At 45.4% G+C, this 19,895-nt stretch overlaps 1 protein-coding gene across 1 annotated transcript in view; it reads right to left on the reverse strand.

Annotated features, from left to right (window-relative positions):
• Nucleotides 1–19,895, reverse strand: part of PAK2 (p21 (RAC1) activated kinase 2) — a 745,824-nt gene that overhangs the window by 141,629 nt on the left and 584,300 nt on the right. Inside the window, 1 exon segment of the mRNA XM_030216851.1 lies at nucleotides 8,192–8,329. Coding sequence (XP_030072711.1) covers nucleotides 8,192–8,329 — 138 coding nt within the window.

A 19,895-nucleotide genomic window follows, 5' to 3' on the forward strand; every position in this document is an offset into this window, starting at 1 on the left:
TCTTTTTCTGCAACATTTCTAATGCAGTAGGTACATAATACTACTGTACTACAGTACTGTATTTTTATTCTTCTCCTTTAGATCTGTAGAAGATCACTTCTGAAATGACCAGTCAAAAGAGGAAATATGTTCTGTCTATAGAGCAGAAACTTGATGCTTTAAATAGAATTGACGAGGGTGAATCCATCCAAAACCCTGCAGCAGAATTAGGAGTGAGGAGAGTAATAGCTCTTGATTGGAAAAGGCAATGTAATGAGCTGGAGAAATAGGCCTCAAATCATGCCTCTACATTTTCATTGGACACTAGAAAAACTATGAAAAAATGCGAATATGAGAAGGTGAGCAAAGCCGTATTCCTGTGGTTCACACAGCAAAGAGACAAGGGCATACCTATATTAGGGCTCATATTACAAGAGAAAGCCTTGTTTTTCAAAAGGAATTCAATGAAGGTGACCCTGATTTCACTGCTAGTATCGGGTGGCTTGATTGTTGGAAGAAAAGATAAGGAATAAGGCAGCTCTACATTGCTGGGGAAAAGCTGTCAGCGAACTCTGAGGAATTTGTCACATTCAAAGCAAAATGTCAGCGTCTCCTTAAAAAGGAAAGTGTATCAAGGGACTAGATATATAACTGTGATGAAATGGGTTTAAATTTTAAAATGTTGCCATCAAGAACACTCACATCATGGCTCGAGGCCTCAGCTCCAGGTTATAAATGGAGTAAAGAAAGAGTGACAATTCTGGCCTGTAGCAATGCAACTGGTAAACATAAATTACCACTGACCTTCATTGGAAAATTGAAAAATCCTAGGGCCTTTCAAAATATTTGGCTCCCATAGCAATTCCAGTGCCAGAAGCATGCCTGGATGGCCAAAGACATTTTACGAAACTGTTTTTTCAAGGAATTTGTTCCATCAGTAGAAAACTTCTTAAAAATGACAAAACCTGCAGACGAGGATGAACTGAGAAGTGCCAACAGAGTGCTTTTTCTGCCTCCCAATGTCACATCATTGTGTCAGCCAGTGGATCAGGGTATTTGGAAACCTTAAAGAAAATGTTTTGCAGTAAGCTTCTTACAACGCTTGTTTGTGCACTGGATGAAGGGAAAATAATCACTGATGTTTTAAAGAAAAAGTGAACATCAAAGATGTTATCTACTGGATTGCTCAGTAATGGGATGAAATAGAGCTTCCAACCCTAGAAAATTAATAGAGAAAGTTAATTCCTGAGAATGAAAATGAACAAGAACATGACACTGAACACAGAGCAGCAGAGAAAGATCTCTTTCCTTTGTTATAGGAAATACCGGGCTGTGAGAATGCATGTGAGAATGACATACAAGAATGGATGCAGGCAAACAAGAGCCAACTGACAATGATGTGATTGCTCTGGAGAATGGGAATGGAGATGATGGTGATGAAGATACTGGAATTGTAAAAGTCAGTCATAATGAAGGAATCAAGGCAATGTGTTCCCTCTTATTCTTAGATCCAAGCTCACTGTGCTCCAAATAACAGAAAGAACTAACTCCACAACCCAACTATTAAGAAAATAAGGCAAAGATAAAGACACAGACAGTCTTATCATAGAAACAGCTTAGAGTACATGCACATGAATCCCTATCTAGATTCCTAAGTAAAAGAGTCTGAACCCACATCACTTATACAAAAGAGCACGGCAAACATACAACCTGAGGCAGCCCTTTAGATGGTGGCGTTTTCCTCAGATGGTCACTTGGATTGAATGTCTACACATCAGCAAATCCTTGTCTTAGATAAGAGCCACTTTTATATAGAAATCATGGGCAACTGCTGATTCTTGGCTTTGGGGATGACGAACACATAACTTTGTTCACCCCAAATATTGTGGCTTTAAGGGCCGACTGTCTCACTGGCACCACACTGAAGGACAGGGCCGGTCTTAGCAAGTGCGGGGCCCTATGCAGACCAATTTGATGGGGCCCCACCCTAGCCTAGCCCCACCCCACCCTAACTCCGCCCCACCCTAGCTCCAGGGCCGGCCACCCCTCCCTCCGAGCTCCAAGACCTCCAGTTCCAGGGCTTGTCGATCCTGCACAGTCAATGCCAACTGAAAACCATGTCTTTTTCACAAACACAGATACACCCTAAGCCACTATAGAATAAGTAGTAATATTTAAACTTTCTATTTAGACAAAAATTAAACTGAACCCCCGCCTGACTCTGCATACAATGCAACACCACAGAAACAGAAAATGTCCCCTAGTACTGTGCAAAATATAATGACAGCAGATGTAAATTTGAAAAAAAAAACTAATATCAATCACCACTTTAAAAATTAGCAAATAGAAATAAAATAAATATAGAAAATAAAAATACCATTTTATTGGACTACTACATTTAGCTTTCAGAGGCCAAAACATCCTTCCTCAGGTCAATACAGTATAGTACTGTTACAGTATCCTATCCTGACCTGAGGAAGGGGGTTTTGTTCTCCAAAAGTTAGCCAAAATGTATTAAAATTAGTCCAATAAAAAGATTACCTTGTTTACATGTTCTATTATAAACATTTATTAACACAGCTACAATACTACTTTATCCTAAAGCAAAAAAAATAAAAAATATATTTTATTTACAGTTTGTTGTCTCTGGTTTCTGCTTTCCTCATCTTCTTTTCACTGTCTTCCTTCCATCCAGCATCTGTCTTCGTTCTCTTTCTGCCATCCAGTGTCTGCCCTCTCTGCTATCCCCTCCATCCAATGTCTGCCCTCTCTCCCTGCCCCTTCCATCCACATCTGCCCTCTATCTCTGCCCCTTCCATCCACCATCTGCCCCTGTCTGCCCTCTCCCCCTTCCATCCACTGTCTGCCCTTTCTCTCTGCCCCTTCAATCCACCATTTGCCCTCCCTCTCCCATCCATCCGGGTCTGCCCTCTCTCTCGCTCCCCCTTCCATCCAGGATCTGCCCCAGTTACAGCCCCACTATCCCACCAGTCCCCTGTTTCAGCCCCAGCCCTTTTCTCCCACGTCCCGAGCTTCAGCCCCCAGCCACTTCTCCCTGTCCCCTTTTCAGCCCCAGCCCTTTTCTCCCACCAGTCCTGAGCTTCAGCCCCAGCCACTTCTCCCTATCTCCTTTTCAGCCCCCAGTACCCACAGTTTCAGCCCCTGCCCCTTTTCAGCCTCCAGTCCCAGTACTAGCCCCCTTATTCCACCTACCCTCCTTTTCAGCACCCAGTTCCAGCCCCCTTCATCCACATGCCTTGTATTCGGGCCCCCCTTTTCAGCCCCAAAACCATTCTCCCACCTGACCCACTCATGCCCCATTTTCCCACCAGCCCCATGCATGGCCCCCATTTCCCATATGGCCCCTTCTCAAACCCCAGTTCCAGCCCCCTTCTCCCATCTGAGAACCCCCACCCCACACCCTTCTCCCATCTGAGTCCCCCTTACCCCCTCCCCCATCTGAGAACCCCCACCCCGCAACCTTCTCCCATCTGAGTCCCCCTTACCCCCTCCCCCATCTGAGAACCCCCACCCCACACCCTTCTCCCATCTGAGTCCCCCTTACCCCTCCCCCCATCTGAGAACCCTCATCCCACACCCTTCTCCCATCTGTCCCCCTTACCCCTCCCCCCATCTGAGAACCCCATCCCACACCATCCCATCTGAGTCCCTTACCCCCTCCCCCCATCTGAGAACCCCCACCCCGCACCCTTCTCCCATCTGTCCCCTTGCTCCCTCCCCCATCTGAGAACCCCCACCCCGCACCCTTCTCCCATCTGAGTCCCCCTTACCCCCTCCCCCCATCTGAGAACCCTCATCCCCACACCCTTCTCCCATCTGAGTCCCCCTTACCCCCTCCCCCCAACTGAGAACCCCCATCCCCACACCCTTCTCCCATCTGAGTCCCCCTTACCCCTCCCCCGAGAACCCCCATCCCCACACCCTTCTCCCATCTGAGTCCCCCTTACCCCCTCCCCCCAACTGAGAACCCTCATCCCCACACCCTTCTCCCATCTGAGTACCCCCGACCCACCACTGCCTTTAAAAAAAAATTTGAGAAGCGCCGAGTAGCAGGCAGCGCCTCGCGTCTGCCCTGCTAGTAAAAATCTCCTGCACGTCGTCGGGCCTTCCCGCATGTGGCATTGAGTCCCGCCCTCCTCTGAGGTAATAGGAAGTTACCTCAGAGGAGGGCGGGACTCAATGCCGCATGCGGGAAGGCCCGACGACGTGCAGGAGATTTTTACTAGCAGGGCAGACGCGAGGCGCTGCCTGCTACTCAGCGCTTCTCGAAATTTTTTTTAAGGTAGGAAGCGAGCGATTGTTGGGGGGGGGGGTGGGTGGGAGCGGCTGGCATCGTGACCTCAGGCACGCCGTGCGGGGCCCCCTTGGGCGCGGGGTCCTATGTGGTCGCCTCACCCTAAGACCGGCCCTGCTGAAGGAGTCACCTTGACAAGAAGCCGAGGTCTCATAAACAATGTGCGATTTGACAGTCTTTCCAGTTGCAAGGGTAATTCCAAGAGTCCTTGCTGTTCTGTCTATGATGTCGATGACAACCTTGATATTCTAGCATATCGGGACCCTTGTTAGCAGTCTTCGTCTGTATACAAGGTCACAGCTTCAGCAAATACTAGGCACTGAAAGATGGAATAAGCTTAAATCTGCATTTTTGAAGTCAGGTTATTAATGCTGGATAGTGTCATATGGATAGTGTCTTGTATTATAATTCCATATAGCTTTGCTATATATGAACACATATACCCCCAAATTCTATAAATAGCACCTTCAGTTGTGCGCAATAATTTGGCCACATAGCCAAATTACACGCACAACTTAATTAACAAGCCAATCAGCACTGAATTGGTACTTAATCAATTAGCAGCACTAATGGATCCTCAGGAGCTTAGCCTAGAATGGGTGACAGAGCTGGTGGTTGGGAGGCGGGGCTAGTGCTGGGCAGACTTATACGGTCTGTGCCAGAGCCGGTGGTGGGAGGCAGGGATAGTGCTGGGCAGACTTATACCGTCTGTGCCAGAGCTGGTGGTGGGAGGCGGGACTGGTAGTTGGGAGGCGATGATAGTGCTGGGCAGACTTATATGGTCTGTGCCAGAGCTGGTGGTGGAAGGTGGGACTGGTAGTTGGGAGGTGAGGATAGTGCTGGGCAGACTTATACAGTCTGTGCCAGAGCTGGTGGAGGGAGGCAGGGTTGGTGGTTGGGAGGCAGGGATAGGGCTGGCCAGACTTATACGGTCTGTGCACTGAAGAGGACAGTACAAATAAAAAAGTAGCACATATGAATTTATCTTCTTGGGCAGACTGGATGGACCGTGCAGGTCTTTTTCTGCCGTTATCTATTATGTTACTATGTTATTGGCTTTAATTAGAATTTATGCACACAACATTCAAGGTGTATTCTATAACATGGTGCATGTAAATTCTAATGCGTGCAGCCGAAAAGGGGGCATGGCCATGGGTATGGAATGGGCATTTCAAAAAACTATGCACACTATTATGGAATACACCCGATCCGGCGCAGGTATTTAGGCCTGGTTTAATTTTAGTCATAAGAACGGCACAAACTATGCCTAACTTTAGGCGTAGTTTATAGAATCATGCTAAACACGTGGCTTTTCAGTGCCGATTTTTAAGGCACCATTTATAAAATTTAGCCCATAGTGCTTCATAGTGCTAGTTTTGGACCTACAGATGTATATTTATTGCTTTTTAGACTGCTAGACCCCTGACACAAGCAAGATTGCCGAATCATGGCTGTGTGATGTTACTGAGTGGTCAATAAATACAGTGTAATATCAGCATCTCTGGCCACTTCTGATCCTTTCCTTGGACATATACATATACTTTTTTAAAGGGTTGAAAAGAGGCTCACTTTCTACTTACAAATCAGAAGAGATAGACTTTACAGTTCAGTACAAAATATGAGAAGAAAAAGTCGTCAGGCAAAGACCTATTTTACACCTATGGCAATAATCTGATGGGAGGGGTCTTAAGTAGCCCCCCTCAGAATCTGACTCCTCACACAGGTGGTAAGATGGGCTCCAGAGCAATTAGCACCCTTACACGATGAATCAATTGTTCTAATGAGTCTGGGATTGAAACATCCAAAGGCTGCAGAGACTTCTTTTGAACCATCTACACATATTCATGGCAAATTTGGGGCTTCAGAGAAAAACATAAAACATAACATTTCAATGCTAAAGGTACTGCTGAAAAATGACGTGAACAATGTTAAGATGAAATCAGCTTTGACATTAAATGAGATGCCAAATCTCAGGAATGAAATGCTTTACCATCAGATGGCTTACAAAACTGGATTGGAGATGGATCAAAGCATATTAGTAAAGTGCAGGTGTTTGGAAGAAAAATCATTCAAGTCATTTGTATGGATCAAGACCATCTGTAATCTCAGTAGCTTCCAGGCCTAGAGAGATGCTGGGTCCGAGGGCAGACATCAAGGAGCACCCCCAACTCCTTCCTGCTCCCCCTTTCCTGAGCTGCCCATTTGACATTACTACCACATATAAAAACAACAGTAAGTGACTGTTTCACATGCAAAGCAGAGGAGTTGAATTGGGAACTCCAAGAAGTTAAATTTGGAATGTATTGCAACATTGGAGAAAAAGAAACAGAAATGCATTTCCTTTTGCACTGAATACAATACAAAAGACATCTGCAATGCACATCTCCCAAAGCTAACATATTGCAGTTAATAAATTCAAAATAAAACAAAACACTTTTTTCTACTTTTGATGATTAGACATTTTATTTTTCTACCATTTTGGTCCCAGTTTCTTTTTTTTGCTGTCTTGTCTATCTTCTGTTAATTCTTTTTCCAGTGGCTGCTGTTGATTTATCTTTCCTCCTCTCTTCTATCTTGTTCTATTCTCTTAGTACCCCGTCTCTGACATCTTTCCCTTTTAGCTCTTTCCTCCTTTTTTTCTTTTCTGTATCTCTGTCCACTAAAATTTCATCCTCTTACTCACTCTTCTCCTCCTTTTTATTTTCAGCTACCTATCAACGTTCTATCTCCTTTCATGCCCTAGCTCTCCATTTCCCTCCTTTCTCTAGCCCCCTATTTATTCCCTTCCATCTTTCACTGACTCTCTAGTGCCACATTTCTACCCTCTGTACTCACTATCCTTCTATCATTCATCTCCTTCCCACCCTCCCTTTGGCCTCTCCCACATGGTTCCACTATTTCCAGCATTTCCCCTCCCTCTCCCTTCCTCCACTCTTGTATCCCAGCATCTCCTACCTCTTTCTCCACCCAAACTTTGTAGCCTGACTTTCCCCTGCCCCTTTCCCTCCACCTCCCAGCATTGTCCTATCCCATCTGTCTATCCCCCTGCCCCCCCCCCCAATGACAGTACATGACCCAAGCCATCTCTCTCTTTTCTCTCCCTCCCTCCCTTCGGCCCCCAAAATCAACATCTTTCTATCTTACTCACCTCCTACCCTCCCCTTCCATCCAGCATCTCTCCCTCCTTTTCCAGGTCCAACATTTTCCCCTCTCTCCCTCCCTGCCTCTGGTTGTCCAGAAACTTTTCCTCTCTTCCCTCCCTCTACCCCATTGTTCACCATCTCTCTTCCCCTCCCCTCCACCCTTGGGTCCATCATCTCTCCCTCCACTCCACTTCTCCTTGTCTGCAGTCCCCCCCTCTCTACCTTAAAACCTATCTTTCTTCACAGGAGTCACTGACAGTGGCAGTGATTCTGCTATACTGCCCCGGAGCTTACTCTCTGCTGTGTTTCGCCCAGGTGGAAAAAGGAAGTTGCATCAAAGGAGATGGGATGTGGCAGAGGAAAATCAGAATTGTTGCTGCTTCTGAAAACCTCTAAACTCATACATTTTAAGGTAAACTGGGGAATGGGAGGGGGAAGGAGATGCTGGACCATGGAGGTCCCTGGTGCTGCTGAGCCCAGGGAAGCTGCCCTCTTTGCCACTTCTGTAACACTGGCCCTACTAGCTTCACAGGGAAAGCTGACAGGTAGAATTGAGCTCAAAGCCTTTCTCTTATAGTCACTTAGAAAACGAGGGTATGTTGTAAGGTTTAGGAAGGGTTTGCAGGGGAATGGGTCAGGGAAGAGAGTGCCAGGTGACAGTGTTTTTCAACAAGTTGAAAGGATGTATAATGGTATAGAGGAAACCATTCTTCTGTATTACACCAACTATTCATGCAAAAATAAATCTGATTACCTGTAACAATTCTCTGGCTGAGCCTCTCTTTTCTACATCCATTTCCAAAGAGCGATTTAAGAATTCTCGGAATAAAGGGGAGAGCTTTTCTGGATTCTGCAGTTCAGGGGTGCCATTGGTAGCAATCAAATACAAAGCCTAGGATAAAGGAAATGCAATCTGAATATATCAGAGGTGTGGAGCCTGGTGGAAAACAAGCTCTAGGCTCTGTGTGCTAAGAAAGTATAGGCTACTTACATATTAATATTTTAAAAGAATTGCTACGTCCTGTACATGATCTATTGAAAAAACTCACCAATCGGAGGAGTAGTAGCTTAGTGGAGTAGCTTAGAGGTTAGGGAACCAGGTTTAACCTCCTAGGGTGCTGGGAAAAAAACTTGCCAATCGTCATTCCTAGTATTCTTTAAGTTACTCTCTCACAATTCTTTTGCATTTTTTGAAGCAGTCATCTTCTGAAGAGTATCACAATTTCCCCTTATGGAACTTAACCAGAAAAGCCTCAGTGAGGAACTCTTGCTTACATAACTTGACACCATGGGCTCACCATGGGCTTAGAAGAATTACAGGTAAACTGCTTAAAACATTAATAATGAAGATATAAAAATTATAGGTATTATCTCTACCTAATTATTCCTCTGGTTTTCTTTTTAATATATTTATTGATGACAAAAATATAACACCAACCAACATAATACAAATTCACATTGTAGCATCCAGTTCCACAAACCATAATATATTGATTCTCTTCGCTTTATAGCCATCATCATACATTTTAAATTCCCCCCCCCATCCCTCCCTTCCCCTTTTTTTTCTACACCAGGTTTCTACTCGTTATTTATTATCCATTGAGTACTCTACTGCGTGCTCGTGGTGTTAACGTGTTCAAGAAGGGCATCCAGCATTGAAGATACAATTCACCTTTTGGTGTCGCTAAATCTGGCGCCTCCTTTCTTTCCATTGCACTAAGTGAAATCATATATGCTCTCCAAAGTTGGACAGAAGGCTCTTCCTCTTGCAACCACAGCTTAAGTATTGTCTTTTTCCCCATCATCACTGATCACCTCTGGAAGTGTCGAAGGCCAGCCCTGCTGGGCCCTTGATTTGTAAATTCCTCAAATAATAGCCTTGGATGGCTTTTCCATTGAATCGTCCACATCTTTGATACATGTATACACATTTGGGACCAAAATCTCAATACTGACGGGCAGTGCCAAAACATATGGCCTAAGTGTGCTCGCCCCTTACACTTTGAGCAGTCATCTTGTGGCCTCAATGTTGCCTTAAATGCCCTGTGTGGTGATATATAGAGTCGCATCAGGAATTTATATTGCGTTTCCCGTATTTCACTAGCCCCAAATTTCTTGTAACATGACTGCAAACAGGCCTGTATCACATTACTCCCTAGGCTACAACCCAGTTCCCTTTCCCATTCCTGTGTCAGTTTTTGATAGTGTGCTGTAGGCATAGCTTCTCTTATCTGTAAGTGATAATACTTCAATGGTACTGATTTCTGGGCCTCTAGATCGTAAACCTCTGTCATTTGTTCTCGCACTTTGGACTGTAGCGATGATCCGGGGAGGGACCTTATATAATGTTTCAGTTGCTCATATGCAAAAAAATCTCTTATCCCCATCCCCTGGCAGTCCCGCATTTCCTCCTGAGACCTCAACGTTCCATCCTTCCGCAAGACCTGAAACAAGAAGAAAATGCCTGCTGCCCTCCGTTTACAAAATGTTAGAGAGGAGCTTCCCACTGGGAAATCCATGTTGCCACCAATCGGCAGAAAAGGTGAGGCTTTTTTTTTGTTACATTTGTACCCTGTGCTTTCCCACTCATGGCAGGCTCAATGCGGCTTACATGGGGCAATGGAGGGTTAAGTGACTTGCCCAGAGTCACAAGGAGTTGCCTGTGCTGGGAATCAAACTCAGTTCCTCAGGACCAAAGTCCACCACCTTAACCACTAGGCCACTCCTCCACACACTTTCACATTGAGGCCCAAGAGTTTACCTAGCCATACACATGCCCTCTGAAGGGGAAGGAGAATTGGTTTGATATGTGTTGGTGTTGTTACTTTACTGGGTCCCGCGTGTAGCCAATAACTAAAATGTACCTCTCCTAGAATCCTACACTCTGCTTCTGGGTACGTAAAATGTGTTGTCCCTCTAAACCAATCTGCTATGTGCCTCATGCATCCTGCCACCGATATCCATTTAACATTGAGAGCACCCAACCCTCCCTCAGCTCTTGTCAGATATGTTTGTTGCATAGTGACTCAAGCCCGTTTCCCATTCCATAGAAATTGTTTGAGCAGTTTATAGAGGTCTAGCTCATCTTTACGTGTTAGGAATAGTGACAACACTTGCACTACATACATCCACTTTGGCACTATAATCATATTGTAGATTACAATTCTACCGAAGAGCGATAAGGCCAGCTTTTGCCACATTAATAGAGTTGTTTTTGTCATCTCCCGCAAAGGCTCTAAGTTGATTTTATGTATTTGATATAGGTGTGGGGAAGGGTATACTCCCAAATATTTGGAGTGGAGGAGTGGCCTAGTGGTTAGGGTGGAGGACTTTGGTCCTGAGGAACTGAGTTCAATTCCCACTTCAGGCACAGGCAGCTCCTTGTGACTCTGGGCAAGTCACTTAACCCTCCATTGCCCCATGTAAGCCGCATTGAGCCTGCCATGAGTGGGAAAGTGCGGGGTACAAATGTAACTAAATAAATAAAATCTGTGCTCCATTGTAATGGGAATGGCCTCGCCCATTGTGCTTTTATTTCTCGTTTATTCGGTAGTGCTACTGATTTTTGTTTGTTTAATACAAAGCCAGAAAGGTAACTAAATTCCTCCACTGCTTCTAATAGATTAGGTAGGGAGTTTTGTGGGTCTGTCAGTGTGAGCAGTATGTCATCAGCGAAGGCTAGTATTTTAGTTGGCAACCCAGGGATTGCCACCCCTGCAATTTCAGCATTCTTCCCCACCGTACGTAGGAAAGGTTCTATATATAATACGAAAAGTAGAGGTGACAGGGGACATCCCTGCCTTGTGCTCCTTGTACTGGAAACGCTGAAGATGCCATGCCATTTACCACTATATAAGCTGTTGGTTCTGCATCCTTCAATACCCATATATTTTAGCACTTCAAACAAGTATCCCCATCTCACTTTGTCAAAGGGAAAGGGAAATGGGACTTGATATACCGCCTTTCTGTGGTATTTTGCAACTACATTCAAAGCGGTTTACATATTTACAGGTACTTATTTTGTACCTGGGGCAATGGAGGGTTAAGTGACTTGCCCACAGTTACAAGGAGCTGCAGTGGGAATCAAACCCAGTTCCCCAGGATCAAAGTCCACTGCACTAACCACTAGGTTACTCCTCCACTCCAAAGGCTTTGGCTGCATCTAAACTGGCCAGTAATAATGGGTCTCCCACAGCCTGGCTATGCGCCAATGACAATAATGCTCTGCGGACATTGAGGCCTGGGTGTCGTCCCCTCATGAAGCCCACTTGATGATCGGCTATGATGTGTGGGAGGTGTAGTGCCAAGCGGTCTGCAAGCACTCTAGCTAGTATTTTAAGATCTACATTTAGTAGGGAAATTGGTCTATATGCTTCCAGATCCTCCTGGGATTTCCCTGGTTTAGGCAGCAGGGTTATAAGCGCTTCATTTGTTTTGGGGAATAGTCTTCCTTGCTCTATGGCCTCTTCAAAATATTCTGTTAGGGGCATCAATACTCTATGGGCCATCATTTTGTAGTATTCTGTTGAGAACCCATCTATCCCTGGGCTTGTTCCTCCTGAAAGAGCTACGATTACCTTTTTCACTTCCTGCAAACTTAGCGGGGCATTCAGTTGGGTTCTCATTTCCGGCAGGAGCTGTGGCATCCCTGAGTCCTCCAAGTAATCTCAGATCACTGTGCCCTCCGCCTCTGGCTCTGCTTTGTATACCCCAGTGAAATAGTCCTGGAATAGCTGTAATATTTCTACTGGCTTATGCTTTCTAGTACCATCTGTAGCTTTTAATGTGTGAATGAAGGTCTGCCCAGCCCATACCCGTGCCATTCTTGCTAACAATTTCCCGCTCCGGTTCCCAAATTTATAATACTGAAATCGTCTATGCGTCAGGTATTTTTGCGTTCTTTCATGGATTAAGGTGTTTAGGCCTGCCAGGTCTGCCATCATTTGCTTGTAGTGGGCCCTAGTTGGATTTTGTTGGTGTTTTCTTTTTGAATGTGTATATTGACGTTCTAGCTGTATGATTCCCTGTGCTATTTTTTTGTTTCTGCCTGCTACATAGCCAATGATATCCCCCCGGATAACTGCCTTTGAAGCTTCCCAGAACAGTCCCGGCGTGTCTTGGTGTTGCTTGTTTGTATCTGTATACATCTCCCATTTCTTCTCTAGGAACGCACGAAATTCCGGGTTGTTTGACAGATAAGCTGGGAATCTCCAGCGTCTATATTGTTCCACCGGTGGACCCATTGTTAACTCCACCCAAATTAATGTATGATCAGATATTGCCATCGGGCCCACATCTGCTTCAAGCACTGTTGGGAATAGTTTGGTAGCTACCAGTATATAGTCTATCCGCGACCAGGATCAGTGTACTTTGGAGAGGTGTTTATAATCTCGTTGTGTCGGGTGCAAAAGGCGCCAGGGGTCCATTAGTTCTAACATTTTACATAGGTAGTCCATTCCCTTGCCCCTTCGCATCGCTCCCCAGGCCATCGCCACTGATCGATCCATACTGGGATCCAGGACCTGATTAAAGTCGCCCATAAATATCCATGGGGCGGTGTCATACCAATCAGGATGGCTTTTATTCTCTGCAATAATTGTGATGCTTTAGTTTCAAGGCCAATCATCTGGAGACTTAAAGCTTGTCCTATCTGTCTTCAGCTATCTACTTTAAAACAAGAGCTCTGTAAAGTAATGCAAGAATTAGATGCAATTAAAGCAACTTATAGGACTGTGCAGAATCATAACTTCTCACCACTGCCTCAAAGAATAAAACCACATAAGAACAGATGGTTCACAGTAGGCTCAGGCAGACTTCATCATGTGACACAGAAGCATCCGCCCGCACAAGTGTTGCTACTACAAAATTCTTTTGCTCCACTACAGCACTGTGATGTTCCTGAAAATAAAACTGAAGCGGAAAAAAAAGAAAAAGCAAGGAAGGGGGAACAAAAATATGAGAAGGTACCCAAAGAGAAAACACCCTCACAAATCACTAAAACCAAAACACATACTAGGAAATGTACATGGAAAGCAATGACCACAAATGCTCGCAGTCTAAGCAATAAAATTCCTGACCTTCAAGCCCTGATGTTGGAGACTGACTTGGACATAGTTGCAGTCACAGAGACATGGCTCAATGGTTCCCATGAATGGGATGTAAACATACCAGGCTATAATCTTTTTAGGAAGGATAGAGAGGGACGTATAGGTGGAGGAGCAGCTCTGTATGTGAGAAATGATATCGCAGCGACTGAAATGACAGGGAACTGGGGAAAGGAAGAAGCGATATGGATCACCTTAAAAAGAGAGGATAGAACCTTGGTCCACGTGGGTGTTGTCTATAGACCCCCGACACAATTGGAAGAACTAGATAAAGATCTGATCGCTGATATTCAAAAGTTGGGGAAGAAAAGAGAGGTGCTGTTGTTGGGAGATTTTAATCTGCCGGATGTAGATTGGAAGGTTCCGTCTGCAAAATCGGAAAGAAGTAGAGAGATTGTGGATGCTTTCCAAAGTGCTCTGCTCAGACAAATGGTGAACGAACCCACGAGGGAGGGAGCCACGTTGGATCTGGTGCTCACGAATGGGGACAGTGTGTCAAATGTCCAAGTGGCTGCACACCTGGGAAACAGTGACCATCAAACGGTTTGTTTTGATGTAACGGCTCATGTGGATGGCGGCCACTCTAAACTCAAAGTCCTGGATTGCAAGCGAGCTGACTTTAACAAAATGGGAGAATACTTGAGGAAGGAACTGATGGGCTGGGAGGACATACGAGAAGTGGAAGGACAATGGTCCAGGCTAAAAGAAGTAATAAACAGGGCCACAGACCTTTATGTAAGGAGAGTAAATAAAAGCAAGAGAAAAAGGAAACCAATATGGTTCTCAAAGCAAGTGGCTGAGAAAATAAAGATTAAAGAGTTAGCGTTCCAGAAATATAGAAAATCTCAAGAGGAGGAACACGGGGAGGAATACCGGATGAAACTGAAAGAAGCCAAGAGAGAGGTACGTCTGGCGAAGGCGCAAGCGGAAGAACAAATGGCTAGAAATGAAAGGAGAGGAGACAAAACCTTCTTCAGGTATATTAGTGAAAGGAGAAAGACTATAAAGGGAATTGTGAGACTAAAAGATACAACAAAACGCTATGTAGAAAATGATGAAGAAAAAGCCAATTTGCTAAATAGATACTTTTGTTCTGTTTTCACTGAAGAAAACCCTGGGGAAGGACCGAGAGGGACTGGCAAAAGTACACCTGAAAATGAGGTGGAGAGAGCGCCGTTCACAGAAGAGTGTGTGTATCAACAACTTGGAAATCTAAAGGTGGACAAAGCCATGGGGCCGGACGGGATCCACCCCAGAATACTGAGGGAGCTCAGAGAGGTTCTGGCGGGTCCTCTTAAAGACTTGTTTAATAAATCCTTGGAGACGGGAGAGGTTCCGAGGGACTGGAGAACGGTGGAGGTGATCCCTCTTCACAAAAGTGGTGATAGGGAAGAAGCTGGAAACTACAGGCCGGTAAGCCTCACTTCGGTTATTGGAAAAGTAATGGAAGCCATGCTGAAGGAAAGGATAGTGAATTTCCTGGAAGCCAATAAGTTGCAAGATCCGAGACAACATGGTTTCACCAAAGGGAAATCGTGCCAAACGAATCTCATTGAATTCTTTGACTGGGTGACAGGAGAATTAAATCAAGGACGTGCTATGGACATCATCTACTTAGATTTCAGCAAGGCTTTCGACACGGTTCCCCACAGGAGGCTCTTAAATAAACTAGACGGCCTGAAGATAGGACCCGAAGTGGTGAACTGGATTAGGAACTGGTTGACGGACAGAGGGTGGTGGTGAATGGAGTTCGCTCGGAGGAGGGAAAGGTGAGTAGTGGAGTGCCTCAGGGATCGGTGCTGGGGCCGATTCTGTTCAATATATTTGTGAGTGACATTGCCGAAGGGTTACAAGGTAAAGTTTGCCTTTTTGCGGATGACACCAAGATTTCCAACAGAGTGGACACCCCGGAGGGTGTGGAAAACATGAAAAAGATCTGAAGAAGCTAGAAGAATGGTCTAACGTTTGGCAATTAAAATTCAATGCGAAGAAATGCAAAGTGATGCACTTAGGGAGTAGAAATCCAAGGGAGACGTATGTGTTAGGCGGGGAGAGTCTGATAGGCACGGACGGGGAGAGGGATCTTGGGGTGATAGTATCTGAGGACCTGAAGGCGACGAAACAGTGCGACAAGGCGGTGGCAGTAGCTAGAAGATTGCTAGGCTGTATAGAGAGAGGAGTGACCAGCAGAAGAAAGGAGGTTTTAATGCCCCTGTATAAGACGTTGGTGAAGCCCCACCTGGAGTATTGTGTTCAGTTTTGGAGGCCGTATCTTGCGAAGGATGTTAAAAAAATGGAAGCGGTGCAAAGAAAAGCTACGAGGATAGTATGGGATTTACGTTCCAAGACGTATGAAGAGAGGCTTGCTGACCTGAACATGTACACCCTGGAGGAAAGGAGGAACAGGGGTGATATGATACAGAAGTTCAAATATTTGAAAGGTATTAATCCGCAAATGAATCTTTTCCGGAGATGGGAAGGCGGTAGAACGAGAGGACATGAAATGAGATTGAAGGGGGGCAGACTCAGGAAAGATATCAGGAAGTATTTTTTCACGGAGAGGGTGGTGGACGCTTGGAATGCCCTCCCGCGGGAGGTGGTGGAGATGAAAATGGTAACGGAGTTCAAACATGCGTGGGATATGCATAGAGGAATCCTGTGCAGAAGGAATGGATCCTCAGAAGCTTAGCTGAAATTGGGTGGCGGAGCAGTTGGAGGGAAGAGGGGGTGGTGGTTGGGAGGCGAGGATAGGGGAGGGCAGACTTATACGGTCTGTACCAGAGCCGGTGATGGGAGGCGGGAAATACTGCTGGGCAGACTTATATGGTCTGTGCCCTGAAAAGGACAGGTACAAATTCAAGGTAAGGTATACACATTTGAGTTTGTCTTGGGCAGACTGGATGGACCATGCAGGTCTTTTTCTGCCGTCATCTACTATGTTACTATGTTACATATTTGAGTCCTAATTGTACCAAAGTGTGCAAAAATTTTGGATCCCTTGTGTTTGGCCCATAAATTTCACATATATAGTACTCTTGCCCGAAATAATTTAGGTGTATCAATACGTATCTTCCCTCTTTATCTTTTTCTACTAACCTGGATATGCCGGGGATGCCTCGTTTTATAAGTATTGCCACTCCCCCTCTACGACCTCCTGCAGATGAGTAGTAAGAATCTCCCACCCATTGTTTTAATTTTTGATGTTCTATATCTGTAAGCTTGGTTTCTTGCAAGCATGCTATTGTCGCACTATGTTTCTTTAGATGGGCCAATATCTTAGACCTTTTTACTGGGGAGGTTATCCCCGACACATTCCAGGACACCAGGTGCACCTTTGTTAGTCTAGCTATTGCCTTTATAAGCGTAGGGGTGAGGGCAAACCCTTAACCATTTCCAAGGCTCTGGGTCTCCCAGCCTAGACCCTTCACCTTCTAGCTTGATATCCACCTTCTGTTTGATTCTGTGTCCCTTAGTTACTATAGGGTACCCCATGAAACCTGGCATAGATTGTCCCTCCCTTCCCTCCACTCTCTCTAACCACCACCCTGTCCTAATATCCCTCCTTTCTTGCTTTACCTTTTCTAGCGTGTTTGATATCTCACACGCGGGTCCGTTTGATGCTCCTGGTGTCCCGCCTCTCCCTCAAAATCTGTACATTGGTTCTCCCTTGTTCCCATTAACATTAATAAACCTTTTAACATTCTATTTTTACTTATCTGACAGTTGAAACTTATGAGTTTTGTCCTTTGCAACTGCCACAGTCCAAGGTATTGTCTTCTGCTGGTTGTATTCCCCTTGTGCTTTTAGCCCCCTCTAGGTTTCGATCAAACAAGTCACGGTCCTCCTTCTGCAGAATTTATCCAACCCAGGGCGGCCTCTGCTGATGTGAAAGATTTCCATCCATTACTCATTTGAATCCTCAAAGTTGCGGGGTATTGAAGTATAAATCTTTGTTTCTTTTCCACTAAGCGAGTGCAGGCCGGCGTGAAGGCTCGACGCTGCGCTGCCAGGGTTGCTGAGTAGTCTTGAAATATTTTTATGGCACCGCCTTCAAACTTTGCGTCTTCCTTGTTGTTTTTGTATGATTGGAGTACTGCTGCTTTCTGCGCATACCGATGGAATTTTGCGATGATCACTCTTGGCCTAGTATCCCTCATTTGTTTCTGGCCTATTCTATGCACTCTGTCCAGATGGATTCCGCCGCCCTCATTAGCCTCTGGGAACCGTGCTTGCAGCCATGTTTCTAGTGTAGTTTTTATATCTCCATCAGCCAGTGTTTCAGGAAACCCTACAAATCTCAGGTTTTCCCTTCTTGCACGGGCTTCCAAGTCGTCCAGTTTTTCTTGATACTCTCTGGTTGCTTGCTCCAGTTTCACAATGCTTTCCGCGTGCTCGTTCTGAACATCTTCCACCTCCAATACCCGCGTTTCCAATTCACCCGTGTGGCGTGTCAACTCAGAGGTGAGTGCGGTAATCCCAGCGATTTGCTCAGATAATTGGGTGAAGCGCGAGTCCAGCACGTGCACTACTGCATCCGTGAGCTCTAACACCAGAGAATCAGAGGGCGTCTGGGGCGGCGAAGCAGACGGCGATGTCAGCGCCATTTTGTTTTCCGCTCCGCGGAGTCTGTCGTCTTTCCTCTTAGTTGTTTTTGTGGCTGCTGACATCTTTGTTTGTCTCAGAAATTTGTCCATGCACTCCTGCACCCCTACCGCTTTGTATTTTGATTCTTGGGGGATCGCACTTCGCCACCAAACTCGGGTTAGGAGCGGGTTCCGGAGCCAACGATGAGACCCACGCCCACCATCGCCTACAGCATCACGTGACCCTCCCCTCTGGTTTTCTTTTAACAAAGAATGATAGCAACCTTATTACACAAGGCAAGTACCTAATGCTGCTTAGGTGTGCAGCAGTATCTTCCATTCCATTACTAACCACCTTGCCATAAAGTGCTCAAGGCAAAATACAAAAGTTACTCTTGGGGAATTTCTGCACAAAGTTTTTGAAAATTCTGCAAAATTCTGCATAGTTTATTTTTAGTACTTTTGCACAATTTCCCCATCATAAAACCTGAAATTCCCACCTGCCTTTTCCCTCTTCAGGCTCCAGTCTCCCCATTTCCATTTCTCATTCCAACTGCAGTTCTCTCTCCCTCTAACTCCCAGAAGATCCCTGTTTCTGTCCCCAAAGTCTTCTCCCACAAAATACCCCCCCCCCTCATTCTCCTTCCCCACCCCTCTACACACCTCTACCTCTCATTCTTTCTCCTCTAGCCAGCTATCATTCTATTTCTTTCACTCTTCCCATTGCACACCCTCATCCCCCCCACCCATAGCACGCTTGCACCTTGCTCTGCCCTCCCTCCTCCTGCCCTCCCCAGGCCACAGTCATCTTTGTTCAGCTCCCCTCCAGGGCACAGTCATCTTTGTTTGGCCCACCCATGGCACACAAAACAAAGCAAAGATACTCCAGGGTGTATGTAGTGTCAAAATCAGCCACTTCTCACTTCCTTGACTATCTCTGCTTTCTTTTGTGGCCTTTGTTGTGTTTACGGAGTTTGTTTTTGCTTCTGCTTTTCTGTTTGCCACCCATGGCATGGTCATCTTGTTCAGCCCACCCCTCCAACCCTCACCTTGCTCTGCTCCCTTTCTCAAGGCACACTCAGCTTGCTCTGTCTGTCCTCCCACCCCATGGTACTCAACCTGCTCTGTCCCCATTCCCATGGCACATTCATCTGGCATCAGCTGTTCTCTCCCCTCTTTCCCTCCTAGAGATGCCATGGCAGGAGGAGGAGGAGGAGGAGGAGGAGGAAGTGAACGCTGCACATTGGATCACTTCCTTCTATGCCGGCTTAGACCCAACTGTGTATGTCAGATTTTAGGACTACTTGTAGTACTGAAACTAATTTGGCTTCTGTACTCAGTGAAATAAGGTCTCATTTAGACAATCATTATCAGACGTTAGCTATTCACTTGATCTTTTGACAGTGTTTGATTTGGTAGATCATTCTCTGTTACTTTCACAATTAGAATCTTTGGGAATTTCTGGCACTGTTTTAAAATGGTTTCATTCTTTAACAGGTTGCAGTTTTCATGTTACGTTTAATCACGTTAATTCTTCTGAAAAATATTTATTATGTGGTGTACCTCAAGGTTCTATATTTACCTAAGTCCTGTAGCTACTCTTATTCAAGAGTTTTCTGTTTCTTTTCACATACAGTGGGGGAAATAAGTATTTGATCCCTTGCTGATTTTGTAAGTTTGCCCACTGACAAAGACATGAGCAGCCCATAATTGAAGGGTAGGTTATTGGTAACAGTGAGAGATAGCACATCACAAATTAAATCCGGAAAAT

This window comes from Microcaecilia unicolor, chromosome 10 (genome assembly GCF_901765095.1).
Source record: "Microcaecilia unicolor chromosome 10, aMicUni1.1, whole genome shotgun sequence".
NCBI lineage: Eukaryota > Metazoa > Chordata > Amphibia > Gymnophiona > Siphonopidae > Microcaecilia > Microcaecilia unicolor.